General features: G+C 43.9%; 1 protein-coding gene across 1 annotated transcript; it reads left to right on the top strand.

The window, feature by feature from the left end:
* Positions 1–259: 259 nt before the first annotated feature.
* On the top strand, positions 260–22,919 carry ankrd50l (ankyrin repeat domain 50-like; the record flags this gene model as incomplete). The annotated part of the gene is made up of 3 exons (XM_079276344.1): positions 260–678; positions 16,342–16,553; positions 17,305–22,919. 3 exons carry the CDS (start codon positions 260–262, stop codon positions 20,853–20,855), a joined length of 4,182 nt encoding a protein of 1,393 aa, XP_079132470.1. The 3' UTR covers positions 20,856–22,919.
* Positions 22,920–23,283: the final 364 nt, after the last annotated feature.

The raw sequence follows: 23,283 nt of genomic DNA, 5'->3' as shown, positions 1-23,283 counted from the left end.
GTGATCCATTAGCTGACTCCTCTTCTTGTCAGAATTATGCCTTAAGGCCTGCAGGGGGAAGGACAGCCACTGATAATGATCGCCTGATGCAACACTTTCAGGAACCGCCAGTGTGAGGAAATACCCAGAGCTGTCACAAAACCAGAGGTGTCACCAGTTGCAGATCTACCTAAAAGTTGGGAGTATGATTACTGGAGGAGCATGGGACGGGGAGTAAAGAGCAGTGAGTTGTCTCCTGGAAGTCAGACGCCGGGAACAAATGAGTAGCGGAGGATTTTCCAGCTTGCTCCAGGGCCGGCGTTTCTACTGCCGGGAATGGGCCCTCGACAAGCTGCGACACTGCCTGGACACCCGCACCGTGCCGGGGCACCCGCCAGGGCTGCTGGTGATGGGGGGCCCTGGCGCCGGGAAGACCGCCCTGTGCACCGAGGTGGTGTGGCCCACCTCGAAGGCAGGGCTGGCGGTCGGGCTGGCACCGCGCTGCCTGGCCTCCCACTTCTGCCAGCGGGAGGACCAGCGGAGTACTTCGCTGTGGAGGTTTGTCCTGGGCCTGGTGGAGCAGCTGAGGGCCTCACCTCTCCTCTCTCCTGGGTACGAAGAGACCCTCAACAGCCCGTCTGTATCCTCCTGTCTGGAGCCTGTCGCCTGTCAGAGAGACCCCGATGACACCTTCAAGAGGTTTGAATCTTTTTTTTTCTTCCGTAAAGAATGTTCAAAGTTTTTGATGGTATAGTCACATGGTTGTTCTGAAGAGGGTTAATCTTTATCATAATAGGTTTGAGGGACATTTCAAGGTTGCCAAATGAGAGGGAGAGGAAAGTTTAAGGAAAGTGTAACAAGCCTGAAACCCATCCAGGCGCTCTGCATGTGTGTGCTTGTTCAAGAGCGTGGCTCAGCGCAGCACGGTGCACGTGTGGTATCACATTCTATAAATGGTGATAGTTGGATGAAGGCAGGAGCAGCTGAACAAGGTTACATCTGATATGAGTCAGTGGGCAAACAAGTGGTTTTATTGGTGAAAACAACAAGGTGAAAACCTGCGCCGCAAGTTCCTTTTTTTGTTTGGTGAATTGACAGTTTCAACATTCGTTTGTGGTGATCCAAAACATCCAACGTCGGTAGTCATTTTAGACACCATAACCCTGATCATGAGAATGTGTAATTTGTTTTGATTTCAACCAGACATGCTATGATTTGAGATCATTATGATCTTAATGCCACACAACACCGATAATCTGAATTTGATTTGTAGCTTATTGCTTCAGTTCCAACTAGGGCAGGATGGTTAAATCAATACAGCATATGTACGTACAAAATCAATCCAATTCATTCTTAATACAGTTAAACACTTGTTATTGAATGGTATGTGTACAACAACACTTTGCCTGGCATAGCTAAATTGTACAAGATAATTTTGTAAAAATGATAACATATAATTGAGCCTTTGCAAAGTCCCGGCCCCCACTGCTACTCCATCAAGGTGTCAGAACCACCGTGGAGCCAACTTCCCTCTCTGAATAACTATTCTGTGAAGGATCTACTACAGGGATTCCGAAAGTGTGGTGAGCTGCCTCTAGGGCAGGGGTCGGCAACCTACGGCTCCGGAGCCACAAGCGGCTCTTTAGCTTCTCTGTTGCGGCTCCCTGAGGTCCCCAACTGGCGCACCAGATCTGGACTCAGGAACTAAAAACGATAGATAATTCGGAATTATACATAGTGCACGGAGTTTAAACTTTAACCGGCGCCTCTTATTCAGCCGTTACAGCCCTTGTGCAGGAAACACACCGACCAATGCATTGCAAATCGCATCACGTGATGCAGCTCAGCCAATCAAATATGGGTATTCTGACAAGTTTCCTGATTCGAGCGAGGTTTACACACACGTGACACACGGGGGAGAGACGAGGAAATAGAAAGAAGAGCAGGGAAATTGCGCTGATCGAAGAAGTTATCTCACATGATGTTCTCCAAAAAGAGAAACATGTTCAGAGAGAATATAATTTATAAGCAAGAATAAACAGAATCTTACATGTTAATTATTCCCACGGGCAGTTAAATCCTCTACCCCTGTCAAGCGCTTTTCACTGCAGGTGGCTAATCATGATTTTCAGACCCCCGCCCTCTGTAAACTATCAATGGATAAATCCAGAAAAAGAAAAGTTACGGGGGAAAATAGAGAGTTTGACTCTGCGTGGACGTCTTCATTTGCTTTCACTGCCAACGATGCTGGCTTACCTCTATGCTTCCAGAACAAGCACACAGCATTTGCAGAAAAGTGTCACACTGGAGTTGAGTGAAAAAGAGCGATTTCTCAGCTGCTGTAGAAAACTCTCCTCTTCATAAGAGTTTGATATTGTTATATCAGGTAAAATTGCAAAAGAATTGTCTTTATTCTTGTTCTATATTTTGATAAATACAACAAACTATGGTTTTTGTATATATAATATATACAACTTTATAAACTGTGATATCAAATAGCTTTTCCAGGCAAATTTTATTTGGTGGAAAATAGGGCAAAATGGCTCTTTGGGTAGAAAAGGTTGCCGACCCCTGCTCTAGGGGGTGCGCGAGAGGAAAAGTGTATTGGTGGTCTAATGGTGCAGGCTTTTTTCTCCTAAAAATTACATTCCCCCAAAACTAAAATGCATTCTCAATTACGTTTGACTAAAAACGTTTTTTCTCCCTGATTACATTTGTGTTTGACTTATTACATTGACTTATTACAAATACGTTTCTAATCAACATTTTAACACTGTAACCTTTTTACAGCTAACAGCTAACTTCATCCATTCAGCAAAATTCATGCAAATATGCTAAACTGGCTGAAATCGGGGAAACTGTCAGGTGGGACATCTGAAGCTATCAGTCATAAAAGAGGAGAGGGACAGAGCGAGAGAGGAATCAGAGGCGAGAGAAACGGAGAGGTGCGTTGGGGAGAGACCGGGAGAAGAAATCGAACGGCAGTCAGAGAAAGATGAGATGGAGGAGACCGAAAAGGAGGAAGGGATAGCACAGACAAATGGGGAGCACATAGGCCCATCGCGGAGTCAAGGTGAAAAAAGAGGAAACGAGAGTGAGCATCAGACTGGGAAAAAAAGAGGAAATATGATGAAAATGATCTGGGTCTGGCCTTCACTTGGATTGGCAATGCAGATTGCCCAAAGCCACAGTGCGTGGTGTGCAGTGAGGTTCTGGCTAACAGCTGTCTGAAGCCCTCTTATTTACGTCGCCACCTGAACACCAAGCATGCCAGTGCAAGTCAAAAGCCCTTTACATCTTTTTTATCGAAATTGGAGGAGTTACAAAACAACCCAAAACAACTGCAGTCTCATTCATGTGTTGGGTCCACAAAAAACGCACTACGGGCTTCATATCTGGTCAGTTACAGAATAGCAAGAAAGGGGCTACCGCACACAATCGCCGAAGACGTGTGCTTGCCAGCTGCCAAAGAGATGGTGGAATGTATGATTGGAGAGAGAGAAGTTGGACATGATCCCGGTGTCCAACAACACTGTCACGCCGCATCGATGCTTTGTCCGAAGACATCCTGGCTACATTAGTCGGTCGCGTGAAGAAGAGTGAGTTTTATTCTCTGCAAGTAGACGAGTCTACAGATGTGGCTAATCTGGCCAATGTTCTGGAGTACGTCCGTTACCTTTTCGAGGTCAGCTGGCGTTTCAGACAAAAAACAATGAAATTAAAGAACAACAGAATTCCTGTAAAGCCAAGAATGTCATAAGCTAAGGATGTAATAAGTAGGGTTGGGTATCGTTTGGGTTTTTTCCGATACCGGTGCTAAAACGATACTTTTAAAACGATACTGGTGCCTAAACGGTGCCTGAACCGATACTTTTTTCTTCAAATTGAACAATATATTAACAGTTTAAAGTATACTATAAATATAAATGAATACAAAACACTTGGCTTCAAACTACAGCTTCAAACTATAAACAATATGTTAACTGTTAACAGTTTACAGTATACTTAAATAAATATAAATAAATACAAAACACACACACACACACTCTGTACACACACTACAGCTTCAAACTTCAGCAATTATTTTTCAGAAATATGAGCATATTTTCCATCTCTGGCAAAATACGACACGTCTCATGACTTATTTTATTTTACCAGTTGGTGGCGGTAATGCGCCAATTCGTTGTTTGCCAACCGCCAGTTGGTCTCAAAGGGGGAGAAGAAGAAGCGTTTGCGTGCCTGTGTTGTTGTGCTTATGAGTGACAGCGCTAAATACCCCGTTGTAATAACACTATGAGTGAGGAGCGGAGGACCGAGTCCTGGTGCCAGGACGGAGTCATCAGAGTAGTGTAGAAAAAGTATTTCAATCGGCGCAGGCACCGAAAGGAAGCACCGAAATCTGCGTTGCGTTTCGGTCCGGTAGACACCGGACGTATAGGAACCGGTGCTATATTGGCACCGAGTTTCGGTACCCAACCCTAGTAATAAGGTACTCTCCTGATGTTAGCTCCACAAGTCTTTACGAAGAAGCGTAATATTTTGTAATGTAAAGTTGACAAACAATGATTTTGAATTATCAGCACTCATTAGCAACACTGTAATACAACATGCTTATACATATAAAAAAGCTCCGCCCTCACTCATAAAAGAGTCATTCAGGCTCAAACACAGTGGTAGCTCATGTTGTGGGAAAAGGATCCACGAAAGCTTTACAGCTGCGTCCAAACAGAGGTGTTTTCAGCAGGTCAACAGTCTAACAGGTTTAGACAGTCAACAGACAAAAAACTGTTTCAAAGCCTGTAAATGTAAAACCCATTTGGCCATCACAAGAGAGGCCATGACAGTCACAGGAAAATTGACGGCAGCAGCTATTCTTCTTCGTCTTATATTTATTTCTCCTCTCATAATGCGGCCCATTCACAGCACACACAATGGGCCTCCACTGTGAATGAATGCTACTGTGTTTGTTATTTACGACACAACTTCCCTTTCAGCGAGGGGGTAGAAGAAGAAGAGAGAAAAAAAAAAAAATAGAACAAAGAGGTGAAAAATACCTCCAGTACCCCAGTGACCGTCTCAGTGGCAGTCAGCGAGGTCACCCTCCTCTCTGGGACTTCTTTTTTTTCACTCTCTCCCGGCGCGTTTACTCTGCAATGAGTCTGAGCCTTTTTACACTCCTCCTGTGTTTGCCTACCTCTGGTGTGAAGTACCGAGCTGGATTCCTCACTCCCCCTCAGAATGGCTCACAGCCAGACGCTGTTTGTGTTTGGAGCGCTCTTGAGAGAAAGTGTCTGCGGGCGAAACCTTGCCACGTGAGAACAGCCGTTGACAAACTGTTGAAACATGGGCTTGAATGGGCAGTGGGAGGACGTACATGGGACGCAGGTTTTGCCTTGAACCGGCTGAGCGATGGGTGTTGTCAGCTTTTGGTGAATTTAACTCAAAGTTGTGTCATTATTTGACAGTTAGGATTAGTTTCACACCTGTGGCTCACTTGACCTGCGAATAAAAAAATGTCATGTTGCTATTTCGTCTGGTCCATGCTTCATGTTCACACTGTCGTATTACAAACGTACCAAGAGGACAGTGGGGGAAGAAGTTCTTAGACGCTTTACCTGTAAGTAAAAGTTGAAATATTGAGAATACATTGTAAAAGTAAAAGCCCTGAATTAAAAAGTGGGCTTACGTTAAAGTACAGATGTGTACGGAAGCAAAATGTACTTAAAGTATTCAAATCAAAATGACTTGTAGTGCAGGATGACTCCTTTTGCAGTGCTATTATAGAATATTATATTTGATTCTGTTGTTGTCACTTATGAATACACAAGAGCATGTTAATGTTGTAGTACATCAGTGTGGAGCCAATTTAAGATACTTTGTATACTACTGGGTAGACTAGTAGTATAGTATAGTACATATCATATATATCACATCTCATGTTTTCGTGTTATGTTAAATGTAACTAATATAGGTGTCAAGGAAATATAGTGAAGTAAAACGTATATTTCCCTCTGAATTGTAGTATAAGTATAAAGTGGCATAGAATGGACATACTTAAAGCTTGGGTAAGTAACAGTGGAGAAAACAGGAAGAGTACACCACATTTCAATCAGGAGAGACTTGTTTCATAAGTTAACAATGATTTATTATACAAGCGTCAAATATGAAAAGTGCAAAGTCTTTGGCGATTGGACTCCATCCTGAAGTACTATCACCGAGGGTAGGGATACTGAGGTCCAACAGGCCTAATCCCCCCTTGGAGTCCAGACACTGGTGGTGGTGATGAAAGGAGTTGCTGCAATCTGATGATGAATCAGGCGCATGACTGTGATGCTGACTGGAGGCGACTGGGGTGGAGGAGGGTTGCATCTGCTTCGCTGAAATGACAACTGACAGCAGCAGAGAGGAGAACACTATTTAAAGATTGACAGCAACGATATGATTGGCTTGAGGAATCGGTGTGCCGAATCTGGTTGGTTACTTAAAAGTGCACGCCCCCAATCAGCTGATAGAGTAATTACAAGGAGAGGAAAGACAGAGATTAATAGTGAGTGTCTTCCTGACTGAACTTGCGCTTGAGCTACATTTAAAAATGTATTTAACGGGAGAAAAAAACACCGCAGTGTTGCCAACTCGTTTTTCACTAAATTGCTTTTTTGTCTCTGACAAATCTTCACACTTGCATGCTGACATGTATACATGACGGCATGCGCATACACACATTGTATACTCATATTTATTATATGGTCTACTTGACTGCAACATCTATTATCATATTATCCTGTGTTTGCCACACTTTGCTTTTAAACCACAAACTGTTGTAGTTATGTTTTAATTCTGAGCTGGTGATATTTTCTTTTAGCCTGTTTTATACAGTATTTGTAGTCTTGCCTATCTTGCCCATGGCACTATTGAAAAATGTTCTTTTGTCTGAATGAGGCTCGCCTGGTCAAGTAGAGTTTAAATAAAAATGCAATAAGAACACATGGACATCAGTTAACAGTGTAGTGTAAAAGGAGTTTTACAGCCAGTTGGGTCATCCCTGACCGTGATCGTTGCTCCTGAGCTCAGTAACGCAACACAATGTTGTAGTATTATACCGTGCGTTTCATTACAAGTAAAGTCAACATGTTTCGCATTCAAATTCATGCAGCAACGGGATACATGCAGAAGAAAAGGCAACGATAACGAGAAGGAATGCATGGAAAAAAACATGACACAACTGAATAACCGAAAAAACCCTCAAACATAAACTACAGACACGCACCAACAGTGTAGTATAATAACGAATCATAAGCGTTCGAAAAATAGTGGTCATCATCAGGCAGTTTGTTCCAGGACCAAGACCCTCTCCAGATCTGAATCTTACTCTAGGTTCAGTTAGAAAACCACCACCTGAAAACCTGGCTTGTTTGTGACAAGCTAACCTTTACAAGCTGAATTAAAGCTCAGGGTCAAAGGTCACCCACCGTCCTGTGTCCAGGACTATGTGGGCAGAATAGAATGGAGCGGAAAGCTTCAACCAGCAATAAAGGATCATTAACGTTTCCTCCTCCGCAGACCTCAACGTGCGCCCGTTGAGGGAGTGTCGCTGTAATCGGATGACTAATGCAAAAAGGTATGATAAGCTTGTTGTAACCCAGATGTAGCCATCACCCAAGGGCAGGGCTTAAATCCGCTTTTAATTGCAACATATGCCCCATGATAAAAGGCAAGGCTACCGTGGAAGGCAATGAGGTGTTAAGGTAATGAGATGACTCAGTGGCCATTTGCTACAACAAATCCTCAGACTTTACTTGGAGTAAAAAGGACTGCAGTGTAGATGAGCCGGAACATTCTGGAGCAACAGAAGGTGTATTCTACAACTATATCACATTATATCACGATTGAACCTCTCTGACTAAAGACATTATCTTTGTGTGATTACTATTCACCTACATTTTTGTACTTCTCAAAAAAATTTGACAAACAATAATTAAAATTCATCATATAAAGCCAAATCATGGAGAAAGTTCTACACGCTTCTCAAATTTGCAGAATTTTTAATGTGATTGGGTCTTAAAACTGTGGGTTGCACAAAATATGAAATTTGACGATGTCACCTTGGGAACTGTGAACTTGTGATGGGCATTTTCTTTAGCTATTTTTTAGCATTTTTAGTTAGTTAAAAAAAAAGAAGCAATTGGCGGTGTAGTCTCGCATTTTTAAAGTAGATGTGGGCCACCTTGTCTGAAAGAATGACTCAACAAACATCATGCAATGTAAATGTTATTCATTAATTTATATAACATTGTCCTTCAGGAGAAAATTAGACATCCTATTCCACACAGCAAACACCATATTATTTGAGTCTCATTACTGTTTAGGCTACTTTCTTCTACCTTATTTATCATGAAGGGAGATGTGTCAGGAAGTGGGCGACTTACCACCTCTGCTGAATAATAAACCCTGAACTAATGTACATGTTGACACCAGTACGCGATGCTAGTTAAAATGTCCATTATGTAAGGACAGGTTATGGACAGTTTAATAGAGGAGGTAATAGTTACTTTTTATATTTCAGAATCAGAACAATGTGCATGTAGTAATTCACAATTTCACGGCTGTAGCTCAAACACGGCCGATTTGTTGCCAAAGTCTTATCGTTACGGATGATTAATTTCTGTGATGTTGAAATTTCACTCCCCACTCCTTTGCATATGTTCATCCCGAGACTGATACTTTGATGTTGACCTCAACATGTTTGGCGAATGACCCTGCTTTAAGAAACTCAACTTCACAGGCTTCTGTGTGATTCAATCGCCAATCCTTCTGGATTTACCAGAGTACACTGAAACATTTGAAGGATCTTTTTCCCAGTGCTTTTACAAGATTGGAAACATTGCTTGATTTTTTTATTAGGCACCAGAAACAAACAAAATTGCCAACGTCTATTGATCCTGTTCATGCTTAAGGCAAGGCAAGGCAAGGCAAGTTTATTTGTATAGCACATTTCAACAACAAGGTAATTCAAAGTGCTTCACATAAAACCATTAAAAGCATCAAAACATAAGGCAAAAGAAAAGGTGATTTAAAAACAATTAAAGAAACAGTGTAAGAAATAAAATTCAGTCGTAAAAAGTAAAGGAGATTTAAAACATACATTGAAACAATAATTGATGTCTCCCTGAGACATTACGCTGCACGCAATCAACCATACACTGCCGCAATTCTGCAATTACTCGCACACAAACCACGTCTGGAAAAGATCTCTGCCGATCTGCGTTTTATAGTGTACGCCTTGCACGAACTCGGTCCCGGAGGAAATGGCGACATATTGTACACTTTCTAAATTTGAATCGATGTCTCCCTGAGACATTGCGCTGCACGCAATCAACCATACACTGCCGCAATTCTGCAATTACTCGCACACAAACCACGTCTGGAAAAGATCTCTGCCGATCTGCGTTTTATAGTGTACGGTCCCGGAGGAAATGGCGACATATTGTACACTTTCTAAATTTGAATCGATGTCTCCCTGAGACATTGCGCTGCACGCAATCAACCATACACTGCCGCAATTCTGCAATTACTCGCACACAAACCACGTCTGGAAAAGATCTCTGCCGATCTGCGTTTTATAGTGTACGCCTTGCACGAACTCGGTCCCGGAGGAAATGGCGATATATTGTGCAGTCCTTTTAAAACCATTAAAAGCATCAAAACATAAGGCAAAAGAAAAGGAGATTTAACAGCAATTAAGAACAGTGTAAGAAATAAAATGCAGTAGTAAAATGCAGAAATGCAGGAAATTGATTAATATATTAATTGAATGTGGTTCAATTAAAGGCAGCAGCAAACAGAAAAGTCTTCAATCTTGATTTAAATGAGCTGAGGGTCTCAGCAGACCTGCAGCTTTCTGGGACTTTGTTCCAGATATGTGGAGCAGAAAAACTGAACGCTGCTTCTCCATGTTTAGTTCTGACTCTGGGAACAGATAGTAGACCGGTCCCAGACGACCTGAGGGGTCGGGATGGTTCGTAAGGTAGCAGCAGATCAGAGATGTATTTTGGCCCTAAACCATTCAGTGCTTTGTAAACCAACAGTAGGATTTTAAAGTCAATTCTTTGTTGGACAGGAAGCCAGTGCAAAGACATCAGAACTGGGGTGATATGATCCACCCTCCTGGTCTTAGTGAGGACTCGAGCTGCAGCGTTCTGAATCAGCTGCAGCTTTCTGACGGACTTTTTACAGAGACCTGTAAACACACCATTACAGTAGTCCAGTCTGCTGAAGATAAATGCGTGGACAAGTTTTTCCAAATCCTGTTGAGACATAAGTCCTCTAATCCTTGATATATTCTTCAGGTGATAGTAGGCTGATTTTGTAATTGTCTTGATATGGCTGTTCAGGTTGAGGTCTGAATCCATAACTACACCTAGATTTCTGGCTTGGTTTGTGGGTTTTAACATCAGTGACTGAAGCTGAGCGGTGATTTTCAATTGTTCATCCTTGGTACCAAAAACAATTACTTCTGTTTTATCTTTGTTTAATTGAAGAAAATTCTGGCACATCCAGATGTTGATTTGTTCAATGCAGTTACCCAGCCCTTGTACGGGATTATAGTCCCCTGGTGACATAGTTATGTAGATTTGTGTGTCGTCTGCATAATTATGATAACACACTTTGTTGCTTTCCATAATCTGAGCTAGTGGAAGCATGTAGATGTTGAACAGAAGAGGCCCCAGTATTGAACCTTGGGGAACACCACATGTCATTTTAGTCAGCTCTGATGTGTAATCAGCCACAGACACAAAGTATTTTCGGTCCTTCAAGTAGGATTCAAACCAGTTAAGTGCTGTGCCAGAGAGTCCCACCCAGATGTTTAGTCTTTCTAGGAGTATGGCATGGTCGACCGTGTCGAATGCAGCACTGAGATCCAGTAACACTAAGACTGAACTTCTGCCATTGTCTATGTTTAAGTGGATGTCGTTGAAAACCTTAACAAGAGCAGTTTCAGTGCTGTGGTGCTGTCGAAAGCCTGACTGGAAAACATCAAAGCAGTTATTTACGGCCAAGAAGTTGGTCAGCTGTTGGAAAACCGCTTTTTCAATTATTTTACTTAAAAATGGGAGGTTTGATATTGGCCTATAATTTTTCATCGTTGCGGAGTCTAAACTAGCCTTCTTTAGGAGCGGTTTAATAACTGCAGTTTTTAGGGCTTGTGGGAAGACACCTGAGAGAAGGGATGTGTTTACAATATGTAAGAGATCAGTGGTCATGCAGTTTGAAATATTTTTGAAAAAGTGTGTTGGTAGAATATCCAAGCAGCAGGAGGATGACTTCAGATGTTGTATAATGTCTTCTAGGCTTCTACGGTCGATTGAATGAAATTGTGTCATGATATTTGAATGGATGTTATTCAAAATCTAAGTTTCTTTTTAGGTTTTTACCTAAAATATGGGGGTTTAAAGAAAACCTGTTTGGTGACTAAAGATGACTGGACCTTCTGGCCTGAAATACAGACATTAACAATAATGACAGCACACACAAACGTGAACCCTGTGCTTGCTGCAGGACAGGGATTCCCAAAGTGAGCTGCCTCTAGGGGGTGCGCGAGAAGAAAAATGTAATGGCGGTGCAGTCCTGTCTCCTAAAAATTACGTTCCCCCAAAACTAAAATGCATTCTCAATTACGTTTTACCAGGAACGTATTTTCTCCCTGATTACGTTTGTGTTTGACGTACAAATACGTTTCTCATCAACATATCTTTGCCATACTCTAGTCTTTATTATTTTTCTGTGATCTGCCTCGCCTCTACCCCGCCACCCACGAGTTGTTGACCCGCGGCCTGTTCCGAGGGCTGACAGACCTGACGATCGGGTGCCTCGCGGCGGGGGCGGCTGGAGACCTCGCGTCCCGGCGCCAACGGGTGAGCGCCCCGCCACTCGGAACCATAAAACCAAGTCCCGGATTTCACCCGGGGGACATTCTGGAGGTATTGTGACCGGGTGATGTGATTCGTTGCTGGGGAGGTATGAGCTGAGAGTGGCGGGGTGTTATGGAGGTATATATTACAACTCGGTGTTGTTCCCGTGCGTGGATGAGCGCATTTCTGCCGGAGACAGGCGGCGTGTTGTGGTAGTATTCTGACCGCGTAATAGGGAGAAGGAGAGGCGGTGGTGGAGAGGGAAAAATGTGAAAGAGATGGTGGAATGTATGATTGGAGAGAGAGAAGCGAAAAAGTTGGACGTGATCCCGGTGTCCAACAACACTGTCGCGCGCATCGATGCTTTGTACGAAGACATCCTGGCTACATTAGTCGGTCGCGTGAAGAAGAGTGAGTTTTACTCAGTGGTGTATAAAGTACTCAAAAGCCATACTTGAGTAAAACGTAAAGATACCTTACTGGAAAACTACTCCAGTAAAAGTAATAAGTCACCTATTAGAATACTACTTGAGTAAAAGTCTTAAAGTATCTGATATTTGTTGTACTTAAGTACAAAAGTACTTCAGTATCAAAAGTAATTTTCTGATATTAAATGTACATCATAACCTGAACATTAAATGAACATCATAACCTGTTCATTGAAAGTAAAAGTACAAGTAAATGCTGTTAATAAAAAAGCAAAGGGTCAGAATTTTGAGAATTATGAAGTTTATTCTTTTCAGTGCTGTGGCCACCATGACCAAGGACATGGAGCTGTGTTGAACATAATTGGGTTGGCTGTGATCCATTCAGGAGCAACAATGTTCAACATAACATATTGTACATAAGTATACTTTTGCATATATGAACTTATCATCATAATTCTCCGAAAAGCAATATGACACTATGAAGGAGTTGCGTTTATAAGTATGCTCATTCCGACTAGAGGATGTAGAGGGCCAATGCATAATATTGTGTTCAGCAAAAAATATCCACTTGACGCATCAGGTCAGTGTTTAGAGAAAGGACACCTGCCTTGTAAACTCCTATGGGCCTGATTTGAACACAATAGGCAAAGGTTTTTGCTCAAGCTGAATCTGCAATTGGGCGACTGCTACCATCATAACTCCATCTGATCATCCACAACATGACTCAAATATCAAAACATGATCAACACTAAAGCAGCAACCCAGTCATAACTTGAAACTGAAACATGTCCTGTTCATCTTCAAAAGAAGTTGGTTTTCAAAATTGCGAGAATTCAGTCTCGCTCTTCTTGGGCTGAAGACTAGTCCTGCGATGCTAAATAGTCTTTCACAGGCCGCTGAGGCAGGTAAAGGTGTGTTCAGCGTCACAGACAGCTATAATATAAGTAGTAAAGTAAAGTACAGATACCCAAAAAAACGACTTAAGTACAGTAACGAAGTATTTCTTCTTCGTTACTATACACCACTGGTTTTACTCTCTGCAAGTAGACGAGCCTACAGATGTGGCCAATCTGGCCAATCGTCCGTTACCTTCGTAACGTTACGTCCGTTACCTTTTCGAAGGCACGGTGCAGGAAGAGTTTTTGTGTTTTTTATCTTGTAAACAAACGCCATGCGCGAGCAAACTGTTCTCTCATTAGTCCAATTTTGATGCGGCTCTGTTGCTTTTTTTTTTTAAGGTGTGTGTGTGGGGGGGGGGGGGGATTGGGGGTGCGTGAACCCGGTCGGGATGTAGAAGGGGGTGCGTGGCCTAAAAAGTTTGGGAACCGCTGCTGCAGGATTATTGGGTTTAGCCTCTGTGTGACCCATTCACACCAGACTGCTCACAGGTTAATCACTGTTTGTCACCTTTAAAACTAGACAGGGGGACTGTATGTGCAGCTCTGTACAGATTTCTGCTAAACGGAACACTGAATGAAACCAGACCTGGTAAAAATGTATTGTTCAATGTGTTTTCTGACATTTTTACAATGAGATTCAGTATTTTGCTGTAGGTACAGTCAGGGGCGGACTGGGGGAAAAAAGTGGCCCGGGAGTTTACTGTCAGACCGGCCCACTCAATACACGGCGTGTTGCCCACTCAATGCATCGCACGTATCGACCAGTCAGTGGCCTACTTGGAAAAATACCCATACACTTAACATTATTTTGGATGATTACAAATAAATTATATCATATCTGGTTTTTTTTACAACATTTGGATCCACCAATTTGCCTGGATGGACACATTGAATAAAATGATACTCGCTATTGTAACACTCCAAGGTAGGTATAGTTTGCAAGATGAATATGCTTAACTCTGGGATAGTATCAGATGGTTATATTCAGTGGTGGCTGGTGGAACATGTTCTAGGTAGGGCTGTGCCACATCCAATCAATTTCAGCAAACATCCCAGTATGATTTAATGCAAAACAATTAAGGTATCAAACACGTATTACTACTTTGCAGTTACATATTTGACTTTTATTCCAACATGAAAAAAAGCAGTAAATAACACTTTGACAAACACGTCAGGACATCTTATTTGTGTCACCCACACAGGGAATTCAGTATAATATAATATATAAATCATATAATAATATGCTGTATAATATAATGATATATATCATATAATAATATTCACTGTAATATAAAACACACACACACTCATAATGATGTATTTAGAACTATATATCATTTCTCAGCAGGTGCTTCATGTCCCTCACTCCCTAACTGTCCGTGCTGGATTTGTCCCCGTTGTTTTAAAAAGCTAAATAAGTTATTAGCATGACGTCATCCAGCTAGCCAAACCTGTCTGGTGTTCAGCAAGTGGAGAAGCTTCGCATGTACTGCTTCCCTTTGCCGCTAGTCTGCTGTTTGATTGTGCAGTTTCTCCGCCACAGTTCTCCTCTCAAACGGCTCATGGAGGAGCAGCGCTCGCGCAAATAGGCAGATACAGCAAATAGATTCTGCCCCAAGCTGAATCTATTTGATGACGCTGATTGGCTAAATTGTATGTCACTCATTTATATCTTTAATCAGCATTAAAGCATCATTGGCTTAACTGCTTCATAGACCCGCCACTTTGGGGCAGATTGCATGCTGGGTGTGTGATTGTGTGTGTGTGTGTGTGTGTGTGTGTAGGGGTGCTGCCGGCTCACAGATGGAAACCATGAGTGTGAATACAGATCGCGAGGAGTAGTATAAATATCAGTCAGCGATTCTTGACTTTAAGTATGAGAGTAAATTTAACGTGTTCTGTGAAGCATAGAATATAGTCGGGGTCGGCGATCTCAGAGCGAGGGCCGGTTAGTGATGGTGGGCCGGTATTAGACCGGCCCAAAACCCCGTCGGCCTACCGGGGATTCCCCCGGTATCCCCCATGGCCAGCCCGCCCCTGGGTACAGTGTTATATATTAGTTTTTAGTTCATGAAACATTTTCAATAAAGTTATAAAAGACACGAAAAATGACAAACTTATTTTCTTTTTGGTCTGTGTAAAAAGTAATCGAAAGCAACTATTTAAAATTCAAAGTTGTATGGTCAATGATTCTAAAAGTAGTCACAACCCATTCCTGTCCCAGTTTAAACACAGGTCTGGTGCTGCTTGGCTTTGTGTGGATGGGGTGGACATGGGTTCCTATAATAGCTAGTATTACCATACCAGAGCATCATCATAGGTGTAAGAAAACAGTAGTGTTTGTCTTTGGCTCAGGCATGTTTTTCCTGCAGCCACAGTAATCATCTGGAAGCAACAACTTCGTTCTCAAGAGTCCCCCTTCCCTCATACAACTTGCACTTTCATTATGTAGTGTTCATGCTCCAACAGCTCTGTACAGTTATCTTGATGGCTGCAGGATTTGATTCTCACATAAATGAGTCGTTAGTTTGAACTAGCAAGGACTAAACTAGGGTTTTTACAGAAGTGTACGTAAAAATAAATTAAATCAAAGCTCAGGCATGTTATATTGAGGGGTTTTAAGTGTCTGGAAATTACAATCGGTTGAAGTACTTCAAAAGGATAAGTATGGTAGGATTGTGTGTGTGTGTGTGTGCGTGCGTGCGTGCGTGCGTGCGTGCGTGCGTGCGTGCGTGCGTGCGTGCGTGCGTGCGTGGGTGGGTGGAGCGGGACATTTCAGAGGTTCCATGTACCTGAGTCACCATCAGATCACAGCAGGGTGCGGGTGCTAACTGTGCTCTTCAAAGGACAGTTGCGCTGGGATTTATGTTTTTTGGCCAAGTTCTGAATTTCTTAAATGTTTTACGTCATATTCCAGAGTTTAATCACAGTAGAAGATAATACATTTGCGATTCTAGTTTCCTCGTCACAGCTGTATTTCAATGTTAAAGGTCTGAGATGTCGTTTGAGGGAAATGTCATCTTGACAGTACACATCAACCTGCTGTGTTTTTCTGTGACTGTAATTAATCTGCAGATATTTAATCTCTTCCCTTGTGTGTCTTGGCTCTTTCTCACATGTCCTTAGAGCAGTGTTGGGACCCCTGTTAGACCTTCCTCCTCCTGCCCAGACTCTGATGGTGCTGGTGGACTCCCTGGATGTAGGGTATGGGGCAGGCGAGGGGAGTGGAACGTCGATTGCGCAGCTCCTGGCTGCCAATCAATACCTGCTGCCCGGCTGGCTGCTCCTGGTCTGCTCCGTCCGCCGCCACAACAAGGCTGTGTGCAAGATGTTCTCAGGTATGAAGAGAGAGTAACTCATCTTAATGGGATTTGCACTTTAATATATTATGTTGTTAATGAGAGTCTATGTGGGGCCTGACAGAAACATGGACTACCTCATGCATGTGTGTGGTGGACATTGGGCAGCAATGATTGGACATTGAAATCGCTGACTGTTATATATTTGTCTCAACACTGATTAAGTCTGGGCTTTTTTATGACAATTGATTACATACAGTAAACAAACAATTATTTTCAGAATTACTACCATGGCCAAATAGGTTTTGAGATGAAAATCTAAATCTAATATTTTTTACTTATTATTTCTTGTGATTTTAACATCCACATTCACCATGCATCGAATATATGAATACAAATACAAAAGTTATACAGTATTGGCCTTTTGTGTAGCTATAGCTATAGAGACCTTTGACTGTAACTCTTGTTAAAAGCTGGTACTAGGTTGATTGCTCTGGTTATAAGCTCCAGCTTTATCTTACTAATATATTATGAATGAAGTGAGGTGTTGTTTTGTAGCTGCTGAACAGTATACACATATCTCCTCTTCTCTGGTCAAAATGTTCTTTAATAAGGTGTTCTCTACCTAGACACTTCAAACTCACTTCGAAAATAGAAAAGCAGAGACAGAAAATACCACTTGATAGTTGTCAATACCTGTGCCAGAGAATAACCAAAATAACATATCACTGGTATCAAGTATATGTACAGACTATATTGGGTTTAAAAACCTGCTCTTTCTGTGTTTTAGGTTTTCGTAGGATCTCTCTAGACGATCTGCGCAAACCTCCGCCAGTCCGTGACGTGCAGCAGTATATCCTTTGTCGGCTGGATGAAGACGCAACACTTCGCCGTCAGCTCACTCCTGACACGGCCGACATGCTGAATCTGCTGCACATTAAGAGCGGCGGCTGCTTTCTCTTCCTCGAGCGCGTGCTGGATGGTGTGGGAGGTGCACTGGTGGGTCTCAGGGAGATCCGTGACATTCCTGGGACTCTGAATGGCCTCTACCTGTGGTTGTGCCAGAAACTTTTCCCTCGGGGGCTCTTTGTCTTTGTCAGGCCTCTCCTCAATGCCCTCTTGGCTGCCGCAAGGCCCCTCACGCCTCAGCAGCTTTTCACGGCAACATGGACACATGACACCTCGCTCAACCACCAGGACTTCCAGAAAAAGCTCCGAACCCTCACACCTCTCCTGATCGATGGCCCTGAGGGAACCAAACTACTTTTTCATGCCAGCTTTGCTGAGTGGCTGACGGACGTTAAGTATTGCACACAGAAGTACCTGTGTAGCAGAACAGAGGGTCACAGTATGCTTGCCATGGCTCTGACTTTGCAGGGACCCCACCTGGACATTGCGGACACTTGCCAGCTAGCCACACATTTAGTTTTATCAGGTCACCATGAAGATAACCCCTCATTATTGGCACTGTGGATGCTGTGGGCAGGTGTGCCTGCTCTTATGACTAGTGGCAGTATTGCACTAACCCCATCCATAAGCCAGCCTCCTGTTTTAGTCAGTCAGGAAGCCCTTCAGCTGTTAATGAGTTGTGGGCTCGTCTCTGCAGCCTGTCTTTCAGATTCACACCCAAGAGTTGGAGTGCATTGTACAGGTGAAGAAGGGAGTAGTTTAAAACAGGCTTTTGGAAGGGACGTGTCTGTAAAGAAGCTTCTAGGCTGTGGGGTCTCTGTAAACCAGCCTGGTTCTACAGATGGACAGATCTTGCTTGCCAGTGCGGCCCACCAGGGTTCGGCAAATGTAGCCAAACTTCTCCTGGCTCGTGGATTGGATCCACTGGTCAGTGATCAACAGGGTCAAACGCCACTCACTTTGGCTTCCAGGCAGGGGCATGTCAAAGTGTTGTCTGTGCTCCTGGATTGGACCAATAGCCAGGGGCCAGAAACTGCTGTGCGGATGATGGAGCATGTCGACAACGAAGGCTGGACAGCACTGCGCTCTGCAGCTTGGGGAGGACACAGCGATGCTGTCCGGCTTCTGCTGGATGCAGGAGCAGATGTGGATGGATGTGACGCTGAGGGCCGTACTGCTCTCAGAGCTGCTGCGTGGGGGGGGCATGAGGAAATTGTCCTGACCCTGCTGGACTATGGGGCACAGGTTGACAAAGCTGACAGCATGGGCCGCACGCCGATTATCGCTGCTGCGTATATGGGACATCATGAAGCTGTCGAGATATTGCTGGACCACAAAGCAGAAGTTAACTTAGCTGATGGAGATGGGCGCACTGCTCTGTCAGTCTCTGCCCTCTGTGTTCCTACAGCAGCTGGGGTCAAAGGTTATGGTGAGGTAGCAAGTCTGTTACTGGAGCGTGGAGCAGATCCAGGACACAGAGACCATGATGGAATGACACCATTGCTTCTTGCAGCCTACGAGGGCCATTACGACACAGTTGAACTTCTGTTAGAAGCTGGTGCTGATGTAGATGAGACTGCTGGCCCTAATGGCAATGTCTCAGCAGCAGCGGCTGTCACTCCCCTGCTGGCAGCTGCAGCAATGGGCCACATGAGGACTGTGTCACGGCTGCTGTTCTGGGGAGCAGCTGTGGACGCCATTGATTGTGAAGGAAGAACGGCACTCTGCCTGGCAGCAGCAAGGGGCAGTATCGAGGTTGTCCGCACCCTGCTGGACCGAGGCCTGGACGAGAACCACAAGGATGACCTTGGCTGGACTCCATTACACGCTGCTGCCTGTGAAGGCCATCGAGGTGTGTGCGCTGCTTTGACGGAGCAAGGCAGCATGGCACGTGTCGGAGAGATGGACATTGAAGGACGCACCCCTCTTATACTGGCTGCCCAAGAAGGTCACTGGAGCACCGTCAGGCTGTTGTTGGACAGACGTTCTCCCATTGATTACAGGGCGTACGATGGACATTCTGCCTTGAGTGCCGCCCTACTGGAGGGCCATGTTGAGGTTGCCGAGCTGCTTATGAGGCGAGGGGCTGATACTGATGTTCGGGACGGAGAGGGAAGGCCTCTGCTCTACCTCCTGGTGTTGGAGGAATGCCTTGAAAAGGCTAATCTCCTCATGGAGAAAGGAGGGGTGCCCCTGGAGTCCCGAGACTCTGAGGGCCGTACAGCACTTCATGTGGCTTCCTGGCAGGGGTGTATTAAGATGGTAGACCTACTGCTAAAACATGGGGCAAACCCCAATGCGCAGGACACAGAGGGGAGACCCCCAATCCATTCAGTGGCTTGGACAGGACATGCTGAAGTAGGACATCGTCTCCTTGAAACCAGTGGTGTCATTATAGACCTTGCGTGTCAGCAGCGGGCAACAGCTCTCAGCATCGCCGCCCAGCAGGGACATGCAAACATTGTTGCAATGCTTCTGGAAAGAGGTGCAAATCCCAATCACATGGATAAATATGGCCGTAGTCCAGTCAAAGTGGCTGGGAAACACGGGCACTTCAGCATTGTCAGACTCTTGGAGAGCTACGGAGCCAAGCCATACGTAGGCCAGTTGCCTAACTCTAGCAATGTCTCCCCTTCAAAACCCAACAAGATCCTCTCCTCAGGCATCTTCGAGAGTAGTGGAGGTGAAGTGACAGCCTCCTCCTCTTCAGTATCTTCTCCCGGCTCCACTGCCGAACGATTCCACTCCATGCAGAACTCCCAAACCTCATCTACCTGCCACTCGCTGGCGACGGTGCAGACAGTGCCAGCTGACAGCCTCAGCTTTATTCAGCAAATCCAACAGCACTCACTGCCCCGCAGTCGTAGTCGTCCCTCCACCCTCCCCCCACCAGGGAGCTCGGGCATGGGCAGCCTCCATGGAAGCAGTCAGAGGCATCCCAAATTCAGCCCTCCTACCACTGTTTGCACAGTCGCTGCCATGGTGCACAACTGCGCACTGCCTCAGAAAAGCTTGTCATCTGGACTTGAATATCATGACAAAATGAACAAACAAAACTCAAACTTAATTAAAGCAGACAGGACTACTAACGCTGGTGGCAAATGGAACTCAGTCATGGCTTCCCTTGGGATAATGCCAGGGCAAGATAGCCCTGCAGTAGGTGCTAAAAACAGAGAAACTCCTCCTCTGGGCTACCCATATAGACTACAAAGCCCACTTCAAGGGGAAGCTTGGGATTCTCTACCCCAGAAGAACATTTTGTCACCTGCTTGCTACAATTTTAGCCCAGACCCACCTTGTAGTGCCTTGCCGGAGGATGTTATGGTCGCTATGACAACCACAGACCCAAAACTCAATCTGAAACAGGCCATCAAACTGCAGTTTGAAGGGCCCACCAGTGCAGCCTTATACAAGAGAGAGACACCCCTGTGACTGGTATTCCAGTACGTGAAGTTGGCTATTGCTCCACATTCTTTACAAACCTTTTATTTTGTTGGAGTATGTGGGTTAATTAACAAACAGTTCATTCTCAGTAAATTAAGTCATTTAAATAAGTAATTTATCAAGCAGACTGACAAATATTCTCTGGTTGCAGCATTTCAAATGTGAGGATTTGCAGCTTTTTTTTGTTTTATATAATTTTACATCAACATATTAGGGTTTAGTCATAATTATTTTGAAAACAAATGATTGATAATGCCGCAGTGTGCGTATTTACAGGTTATGTTGTGGTACCAAAACAAAACAGTCTCTGGTGGTGCAGACATTTTAATTGTACTGACAACATCTTTGTTTTAGGTGGAGTTGGACATTTTTGCAGTTAAGACAAGGCAGTTTTCACTGTGTACAATGACTTTCTGGGTTCAGAGGAGAGAGGAAGTGATCCCTCTCTCCACCCCCCTTCAGAAAATCAGAGGAAGAAGGAACTGAATGACATCAAAGCTTACATTCCGGGTTTTCCGTTGCCTGTTGTGTGTGTTGAGTAAGGCTCTCAGAGTACATACACACTACTCCGTTTCTATTTGGAATTGGAGTTTTCAAATAGAAACGATCTGCGTCCACACGGGCGTTTCAGCATCGTTTTCGAATTGATCTGCATCCACACGGCAACCTTCGAAAACGGATATCACGTGACCATTAACGGTCACTGGGCATGCGCGTGACGGTGTAAACAGGAAGTAGATTGGTTGCTTAGTTAAAAAAAATACGACAGAGTAATACAGTAGTCTTTAATAATGTGTGTTTGATACTTAAGATCTTCCTATAACATATTCCTCTATAAACTCAAACAGACAAAGTCTTAGAACTTTTATTTTTCAGACTTAGTTACAGCGCTGCGGGTCTTTCTCTATCTCTCTCTCTCGAACATATCAAATTTACTTTAAAATCAACACTTACACGTAAACGTTGACTAGATTATGGGTCCATAAATGTGGTCAACACACATCTCTCACTCGTTTCCTTGTTGTCTGTTCTCACACGTAGCTCTGCTGGTGGCTCAGCTATCTGTCCTACTGGATAGCATTTACTGCTAATCGTGACTTCAGAAAGCCGCTCCGTAGGGCTGATAACGCTGCTGGTCACGCTGCTCGCTAATCGCTCCAATAACAGCTGCTTTCTCCACAGAAATGCAGACTTTAACTGAACAGCTGCTGCTGGTAAATACAACAAGGTCAGCAACGCCTGCAATCAGTTGTCCATGTTAAATTAACCTGGTAGTCGATCGATAATCAATGTTGTTTGTGAGCTTCCGGGTAAGGGTCACGTGATAGGCATGTGACGAATCAGGGAAGGATACGTCATGACTGGTAAGAACCAATCAAGTAGCGAACGCGGGTGTGGGCATCATCGTTTCTGAATGTATCCGCTTTCGGCCGTCTACACGAAATGCAACCCCGGAGTTTTCAAACTCCTCCGACCTCGGGAGCGTTTTCAAACTCCTCCGTTTACGGTGCTCTGAAACTCCGACATAGTGTGGACGCTCAGTGTAAACGTAGCAAAACATATGCGTTTCCAAAAAAAAACTGAGTAATGTGGACATGGCCTCAGACAAGATCCTGCTTATTGATTTAAAGTGTAAAGCACAACTATGTTCATTTTCAAAGTACAACTTATTTTACAGTTTGGGTTATGTTTTAATTATTTCTTTTGCCAGTAGAAGACCCCTTTTATAAGCAGTAAACAACTTTGTTTGAGAGCTTTAGGCTTGTGCCTTGATCTTTATTGAAGCCTTTGATATTTACTATAAACTGATCTACACCTCCCATCGGTCCATTGCTGACGACCATAAACAGTTTGCAGAAACGCCAACCTACCGAAGCCTGACCCACTGTGGGGTTTATGATACAAACCATAAAAGACAGCCAAGTGTACTCAACCAATTTGGCTCGCTCGCAGTGTGTGTGCGTCTGTGAGCAGGCAGGAAGGAAAGTGAAAATTGGACCATAAACACTGGGGGTGGTTTGTGGGAGGTTTGTTAATTCCAAACTTGTACATTCTCACAGAACAATTTCTAGTTCTTTATCATTTTTGCATTGAATTGATATTTAATTGCATTAATTCATTAAAGTGGCGAACAGTGCCATAAAACATGTCTAACTCTTCCATGTCTGCTTATTTGTGAATATTTCATGCACTATACTACTGAATGTCACAGAAAGCTTCTGATGTAGTAGCAACATGCAGAGATGAAAGTCTGGCAGCGGGCTGTCGTGGCCATCTGGGAGTATAAAACCAAGCGCTTCTAGACAGTTTTGAAACTTGAGAAAGGAGGGCTCTGCAGACCGAGTTTTTGCGATATGTTGTATCTGTGAAACTCTTTTGGTATTTGGACCTTGAGAGCCACATTTCAGAACTTCCT

This window comes from Melanostigma gelatinosum (assembly GCF_949748355.1).
Source record: "Melanostigma gelatinosum genome assembly, chromosome: 10".
Classification (NCBI taxonomy): domain Eukaryota; kingdom Metazoa; phylum Chordata; class Actinopteri; order Perciformes; family Zoarcidae; genus Melanostigma; species Melanostigma gelatinosum.
The sequence above is the reverse complement of the archived record's forward strand: the minus strand, read 5'-3'. Positions and strand labels throughout refer to the sequence as shown.